Source organism: Empidonax traillii, unplaced genomic scaffold, assembly GCF_003031625.1.
Source record: "Empidonax traillii isolate 1590-97213 ecotype Southwest subspecies unplaced genomic scaffold, ASM303162v1 scaffold204:size1584377, whole genome shotgun sequence".
NCBI lineage: Eukaryota > Metazoa > Chordata > Aves > Passeriformes > Tyrannidae > Empidonax > Empidonax traillii.
In genome coordinates this window covers 1,386,120-1,394,035 of record NW_020955397.1, presented here as the reverse complement: position 1 = coordinate 1,394,035, position 7,916 = coordinate 1,386,120, and the positions used below count along the sequence as shown (strand labels likewise).

The 7,916-nt window shown below is 51.7% G+C and overlaps 1 protein-coding gene across 1 annotated transcript; it reads right to left on the bottom strand.

Moving 5' to 3' along the window:
* Positions 1–261: 261 nt before the first annotated feature.
* On the bottom strand, positions 262–7,702 carry MYMK (myomaker, myoblast fusion factor). Its single transcript, XM_027887174.1, has 5 exons — positions 7,507–7,702; positions 4,964–5,078; positions 2,454–2,602; positions 1,439–1,555; positions 262–415 (listed from the first exon to the last, which is right to left on the bottom strand). Exons 1-5 carry the CDS (start codon positions 7,639–7,641, stop codon positions 269–271), a joined length of 663 nt encoding a protein of 220 aa, XP_027742975.1. The 5' UTR covers positions 7,642–7,702; the 3' UTR covers positions 262–268.
* Between the last annotated feature and the right edge of the window lie 214 nt (positions 7,703–7,916).

Here is a 7,916-nt window from a genome sequence, read left to right as displayed (position 1 = left end):
TGATAGTGGAAAGGTGAATCACAGAATGAATGGTTTGGGTTGGAAGGGACCTTAAAGTCCATCTCGCTTCAACCCTCCTGCCATGGGCAGGGACACCTTCCACTAGGCCAGGTTTCTGAGGGAAGAAAATCCCAGGGTGGGCACAGAGCGGGTGGGAAGAGATGCCAGTGTGCCAGAGGAAAACACAGCAGGCAGGCATTTTCCTTTTGGCTGAGCAGCTCCATTGCCCCAGGAGCAGGAACACGAGTGCCTGGCTTGCCCGGGGGGCTCAGACGCAGCAGCAGAGCGTGGAGCAGTCGAGCCTGGCGGGGGTCCCGGCGCTCCCAGCCTTCTTGTTCTCCTTGGGCAGCAGCAGCACGAAGGCCATGGCCAAGGCACAGTGGTAGAAGCTGTGCACGTAGGTGTAATCCCACTCCTGCAAGCGGGAAAAGCGTTAGCAAGGTGTGGGAGCAGCAGTGCTGGTGGGGGGGAGCTCGTGTAGGCGCACGACACGAAAGTTCTACAAGTAGCCGGAAGGAAAGGAATAAAGAAAATATTCCTGAACCTTCTGCCTCTCTTTGCTGTCAGAGAAGAAAGGATTTCCAGTTTAAAAAAAAAAGGAAAAAAAGAAAAAAAAGAGGCAAAGTGGATTTAACACGTTCTAATTTGCACATTTCCCAATTCTTGAATGAAGTGTTTCATTACCCCGCGAAGGACGCGGCAGCGGGGCCGGGCCGCACGGGGAGGCGGCCTCTTGCTAAGTGACGTTTTTATGTTCTGCTAGAATTTGCAATTACTAAAATGCTTTGAAAAATAATCCTGGGGGACGGCTGTGAGGTCGTATCTAGCGGCTCCCAATGCACAGAGCAGCCGTAACGGCGGGGCCGAGCGCAGGCAGCTGTGTCGGGGGGTTATCGCCTGCCCCGCGCGGGACGGACGGACAGGACAGACAGGCTGGCCAGAGGCAGGAGCAGAAGGATATAAACACAGCATCGAGTGCCCCTGGGAGTCAACTGAGAGTCTTTTCTTTGGCCTGAGCCAGCTCTGGATCCGGCCATGCCTGGGTTGTATCCAGTCCCTCTGCGAGGTGTCCTTAAGTCACCCGTGCCCAGTTTCCAAAAAAATCTCGCTTACGCTTGACAAAGCCACTCTGAGGACCACGGATGTCTGAAGTAAACGTGTCCTATGTCCTTGTGACTCACTTAAGGGGGAAAAAGAGAGTGAGCATCACCCTGCATGACACTTGCTGTTGCAGCTGTCCCTGGTGGACCAGGGGCTGGGATGGGGACAGGCATGGAGGGACCCTCGTCACTGCGTGCCAGCCCTGGAGCCCCACACCTGAGCTGGGTTCTGTCCTAGGCTGAATGCAGTCCAGTAGTGAGAAGGGGGAAGGTCTCCTATCTTGGTAATGTCCCTTACACCTTGTAAAGTCAGGGAGAGTGAGTGTGCAAACAGGTACCTCAAAGAAGAACCTCAGCATCAGTGCTAAAGCTCCGAAACAGAAGCCAGGACCGATCTGTTGGGTGTAGACGCTCTTGTCTGGATAGAGCCCTTTCTTCTCTTTCATCTTCTGTAGCTGGAAGGAAGGAGAGAGCACACCAAGTGTATTCACCTGGATTTGGCTGGCTGCTCCACATCCAGAAGATCCCATGAATGCCGAGATAAAACCACTCAAAGCCCACTGACCAGCTCCCCCAGGCTGTGGGATCTGCCTGTGTGTGGGGAACACCTCTGCCCCTGTGCTGCAACGAGCCCCCCCTGCCTCATTCCTCATCATAAAGCTGTTTTTTTTTAATATTCAGCCCTGAACCCAGCTCAGGGAATGTGTGCCCTCACAAACCCAGTCTCTGGGAGAGCAGACCTCAGCACAGCATCTGGGGGCTGGGGGATACACGGTGGTCCCATGCCTTGGTCTCCTCCTTGCCCACCCCCTCCCTGTGGTGGTGACTTTTTTTTAGCTGCTGGCTGGGCAGTTAGATGGGCTCAGCCACCATTTATAGCTGGGACTTGCATCACTGTATTTCCATGATGCTTGGCAGCATCTTCCTGCAGTTTTTATCCCATCACTTCTTGCCCACTCCTGCTTCCCCGCCTCATGCCTGACTGTCCCGGCTGGATTCGGGCAGACTCCAGGCAGATTCCTTCCCACTTTATCACCGTGTTTTATCCACATCTTCCCCTGGCTCCGGGGCAGTTTACCAGACCCCTCCGCCTCTGAGTAGCTGTAAAAACTCCATAAATACGTTCCTCCTGATTAGAAACGCAGGGACGGGAGGTGTGGTGGATTGCTGAGACCGATTGAATCTGGCATTTATCGCACAGGCTGCCTGCTGTCTGCCTGCTCTCTGCTCAGGTCGGAGGAGAAGTGCTGCCTAATCACCTCTGTGGCCTGTGCTGTGAGAGCTGGATCTGGAGGAGTGAACTGCTGGCCATCCGTGCAGGGCTCAGCCCCTTCCCTGCCCGGCCCCACGTACCCATTTCACGGTTATCACCAGCACTGCTGTCCCGATGGGCCCCGAATAGACGCCGTAGCCCCAACGGTCGTGGTAGATCCTCACGGCGATGGTGAGGACGCCGAACATGATGAAGGTCGATCGCTTTGGCTCGTCAAACTCTGCCAGGGCTGAGGGCACCAAGCACAGGGAGGATCAGCTCACACACCCACTGTTTTCCAGCTGCTCCCTAAAGCCTCACTGGGGTCTGTCCCACCTGCCCTGGGGACCCTCAGCCCTGTGTCTGTCTGGTTTGCCTTTCTTGTGCCACACAGCTGGGGAAACTGAGGCACGTGAGGGCAAAGTGAACCATCCTGAGGCAGCTGAGTGATGGGTTTAGTAGCTGATTTTTGGGTTTTGTTTTAGTGTTGCTTATGGAAGGCTAAAGGAGACTTCCCACCCAGAGAAATTGTGGATGTTGTATCCCTGGAATTGTTCAAGGCCAGGTTGGACAGGGCTTAGAGCAACCTGTCCTAGTGGAAGGTGTCCCTGCCCAGGGAAGGGCGGTTGGAACGAGATGAATTTTAAGGTCCCTTCCAACCTAAACCATTTTGTGAGTCTGTGATTTCCCTTTCCTGCCTAAAACCACACGCCAGAGGTAGATGGCGAGACACTTCCACCCAGCGATCCTGCAATCAGGTCTTGAGTTCATCCTCCATCTCCCACCCTCCCAAACTTGCCAGGTGGTCACCCCAGCAGAGCCTCCATCCCACCACTCCAGCGGGACCGTGTGGTGGGGTCCATCCAGGCTGCCCGGCCACGCCGGCACCTGCCTGAGGATCGCGGGCTGGAAGTCGCCAGCGCGAGTAAATTATTAGAGGCTTTTGTTTAGCACAGAATGGGGTAATAACTGATAAAAGTTATGGATCCCAGTGGGCTCCATGCTTTTCCAGCTTGCACAGCTGTGTTATGGCTGTCCTGGATTTGCATTCCGGGAAGCTTGCCCGAGGGTCTGCGTCCGCACATGTGCGCTCGGGCTTTACAAGCCACAGCGAGAGGCTTCCCTGGGCTTCAGTCACCACACCTTCCATGTCCTTGGATCGTGGTTTTATAGGGAGTTTGGCTAAGGGATAATGTCCGCATTTTAATCTCTGTTGTTTCCCAGTGGGTCAATATTTTAAACGTCGTAGTCCAGGATTTGTATTTTTTTTCTTTTTTTTTTTGCAGGGTTTTTGAATGCAGTAATGAAGCAATCAAGTTGAATTTTGCTGCGAGGAGCCAAAGTGTCTGGATCAGCTCTGGCCTACCCTGACACTGCTGTTATCCACTGGAAATACCCTTTGGAGGTGATTTGCCTCGTTGCCTTTTCTTGCTGATCAGAGAGAGCACTGAGGTGCCATGTGCAGTGCGGGAGCCCACTCTGGGACTCGCATTTTAGAGGGACAGAGCCATTCCTAAGGTTGATATTTTCCCCACTCTTTTCCCTGCATGGAAGGTTTATCCTGTCACGTGCACTGGAAGGAGAATGCTGCTGCCTGTGGCAAAGGGAGGAGGGATGAACCTGTTCCTGGCAGAGGGGATGGGCCCTGCTCATGGTGGACTCAGGGTCTGCAGGAATCCCCATCCCAGCTGGAGATCCTGCACCATCCCTAGAATCCTGAGGGGCGGAGGGGAAAGTCCTGTGGGGATTTTGGGGGTGTACATCAGAGTGCTGCCCTTCTTTAGTTTTGTCACATTTTTTTTTTCAAATTTCTATTATGCTTTGTTTCAGTGGCAAATGAGGAGCAAAATAAAGTAAAAGGGAGTGAAGCGAGTGTGGGAAAAGGAAAACAAGGGGCGGGATTTCTCATAAAAAGGAAGTGAAACAAATTTCTGCTTTTTCTAAGCAGATCTAATATTTCCCATCAACCCAGACTAGACTTTGATAAATTAGGAAGATATATTTGTTCTGACACTTTGATTCTCATGCTACCAAGGGAAGTGGCAGACTCTACATTTCTTAATGCCCCCAGGTCAGACGAGACAAGCTGATGGGCCCATTATGGGGAAAATGAGGGAAAATGGGAAATTCCCTGGTATATGAGGTTTCAAACTAAGTCATGTCGTAGTCTTGTCCTGCCTTGAACTGAAGCACAAGACTGCCAAACTGTTGCTGTAATTTGAAGTAAATAATTCTGCTGCTATAAGGACACGCAAGACAAGAGCTGGTGCAGGCAGAGGAACACCCAACTAACACAAACACCAGGTGCCACAGCTCTATCTGTAAGAGCAGAACTCCCCCAGCCACCACTCAGGACAGTTTCATGTGTGCCTGGACCCTACTGACTGCAATGACTATCCAAGGCATTAATGATATAAAACAGGATTAATCCATAGCACAGGCTGACTTCCATAAAGGACAACCTCAGGGCTAAGTCCTGCAGATGGAAGCTCAAAGGCAGCAGCTTTTCTGAGGATTGTACCCACTAACTATCCCACCAGCAATCCTGACAAATCCTGCCCTTCCTGCCAGTGCTGGTGCTCTGCAGGAACCACGGCAGCCCAGTGCTTACCCATCAGGGACACCCAGATGGACAGGGCTGTCCCGTAGATGCTGAAGTACTCCAGGATGTCGTAGCGCATGAAGCACAGCACTGATAGGCCAGGACCATCACACACATGGTAAAACTATAAAAATAAAAAAAAAAAATTAGAAAACTAGTTCCTTACCCACAGACCAGCATGGGTAAAGGCTCTTATCAACTGGTTTGAAATACTGTGGCTGTTGGGAAGATAGTCAGCCGGGACAGAACAGTGTCAAATGCACCAGGGTCACTGATATGCAGTAATGAATATAGTTGGGGGATAATGTCACCATTCCCAATTGCAAATTACCCAAGAATCAGCATTCTTCTCTCTTAGTACAAACTAAGACAAGCTTTAATTTGCCTCTTGGTCTGTGCCAGAATTTGCAATCTGATGACCAAGCTGCTTTGAGCCGAGCCTTAGGCACTGGGGGACGTCCTCTCCAGCAGGAGGACTCTGGGGTTATGGTTCTAATTGCGAAAGATTCTTGTAAAACAATTCAGAATGAGTGTCCTGATGAAATGTGTATGGATGCCAGGTCACTGTCCAGGCTAAACAGGGTTTATACAGCCAGAGTCTGAATGCTGGGGAATTCACTCATTAGTGCATTCCCTTAAAAGCCTCTGGTTCCTGCCCATTAGCTCATTGATTAGGTTATTTGCAAAAAAACCCCATTGTCATGCAACACAAACGCAAACCAAGCCAAGAGAAATTTTCCAGTGCAATCAGAGGAACGCTCCCAGTGTTTGCCTGGCGCTTGCCTTTTCCTCCCTCCCAGCTCTCAGCCCTGCAAGTTTTCTAGTGGCAGCACCAGCGTGCTCTGCTGTTTCTGAAGAAGTCCCTTCTCTGCTTGGCAGGATGCCCTTGGAACGATCCTCGCTGTCACGGCCCAGCGGGGATGCTGATATTATTTATAATGGGAACTGCTGCGAGTCCTCTGGCTCGCTGCGGCTTCTAGAAAAGGTTGCACCACAGCAGTAATTCTTTTCCCTGTTTGAGATTGGGCCCGGGGAGTCTGGAGACAGGGGGAAGAGAGGGTGGAAGACAAAGAGCGTGTTTCTGGCCGGCGTCGCGGCACTTGTCTGCGATGGACATATGCTTTCACTGCTCTGGCGAGGTCTCCTGGGGGAGGAGGAGTGGGATGCTACAAGAAAGGCAACAGCAGCAGCTGCTGCCCTTCCTAACCCACCCCACCCCCTCCTCCAAACACACTGGCAGCTGCCTCCCCTTCTTTCTCTTCCTTCCTTTCCCCGTGCACAGATATTCTGCCTCTTCCACCTCTTCGTCAGGGACCTGTTCCACCTCCCGTGGAAACACGTGCCAATTTTCCTATTGACTTCTCGGGGAGGTGGAGCAGACACAAACCCCGTGCAAAATGAAATTGTAGATGTCTGGCTTCCCTGGGGAGCTGGAGGGGGGAGTGGTGTGCTCAGGGATGTTTTTATATTAACTAGTCCTGTCGTTTTTATAGAACTGGCAGAATTTCTCCCCCTGCACCGTGCTTTAATTGGAGGCTCAAATGGTGGTGGATCCTAAGGAATAAGAGGCCATCCTTGTTCGGAGCCCTGCTGCTGTGAAAGAGCTTTTTACACCGGGAAGATCCTTTACCTACTCCCTGCCTCAGTTTCTTCATGCAAGGGATGTGCCAACCCTCATGAGATGCCTTGAGATGGAAGGGAATTAGAGGTAAATGCAGTATCAGTTGGGTTGCTGAGCTATTTTCTTCATATTCCGTAGCAGAGCACTGCCATGCAGTTAAACAGGAGATTTTTCCCAGTGGGAATGCTGCTTTGGGTGCTCCACTGGTGTCTATCTGGAGTCACTTAGCAGGAATACAAAGCACAGGGCAGTGCATTGCTGGGAGCAGGAATAGGAATAGTTTGTATATGCACAGACAACTGACTTTCTCCACTCATTATTTTCACACAAAGCAGTGCCAGGCGACTCAGAGCCTGGTGAAACACACGTTTCAAAACACTCAACCCAGGTGAAGGGTTAATAATTATTTTCCTTGATAGCTCAGCAGTATGTTTTAGTCTCTCCCAGTGCAGAAACTCCCCCGACTCCAGCATTGCTCCCATCCCCAGCTGGCAGTTGCAAAATCAATAATTCAACTACTATGTGCTTTTGGCTAAAATGACAGAAGCATAGCAAGAGATTCTGGATGCAATTTAAAGCCCAAATTCAGCATGGCCACTTACCAGCTGTAAAACAAAGAGAAAAGCCTACTCCAAAGCATTGCAAATCAGTCAAGGCTCTTTGCACCCAGACCCTGTCCTAACTTTACAACCATAAAACACCACTGAATCTATGTAAGGCCACCCTGTAGGACATCCTAAACTAAAGAATCAGATGATCAGCACCACCCGTGGTGGGAAATAAGCGAAAATGGATATTCTGGGGGTTGCACTCGCTGCTGTTGGGTGAGATCAGACACCCTTCCAAGGGGGGGCCCGATGCAGGGGGTATTTGGGGGGGGGATAAAACATGCCTGGGGGGTGAGAGGGGAGGGTATATGGGGGCATCTTACCGCCACGAAGAACATGGTGAAGAAGTAAACCATGGCTTCCATGTGGAAGCGCCGCTTGGCCGCGATGCTGATGGTGGGGAGGAAGACCAAGGTGCTGAGGGTGGGCAGAAGGAGCTTGGCCACCAGTGAACCCATGGGTGCCTTGTGAGCTGGAGACTCCCAGGACAGGGTCTCTGTGAGCTGGACAGGGATAGTGGAGAAAGCAGCCGTGTCAAGTGTGCTTTAAAATTTAAATGCCCTGCGTGGCCGGGAGGCCTGTGGGCAGGGAACAGCTGCCGCCACCACAGCCGCCCCCTTCGCTCCTGTCTCATCCCAAATTCCTGGCGCAGCCGGCGGCTCCTGGCAGCAGATGCTCTGTGTCCCCAAAATCGTCCTGGGAGCCAAGGGGAATGTTGTCCTTGCACGCCTTG

Coding starts and splice junctions, on each gene's coding strand:
- MYMK (XM_027887174.1), bottom strand. CDS start 7,641: ATGGGTTCACTGGTGGCCAAGCTCCTTCTGCCCACCCTCAGCACCTTG. Junction 2,603..4,963: donor CATCTGGGTGTCCCTGATGG/GTAAGCACTGGG, acceptor TGGTGCCCTCAG/CCCTGGCAGAGTTTGACGAG. Junction 416..1,438: donor TGCTGAGGTTCTTCTTTGAG/GTACCTGTTTGC, acceptor TCCCGCTTGCAG/GAGTGGGATTACACCTACGT.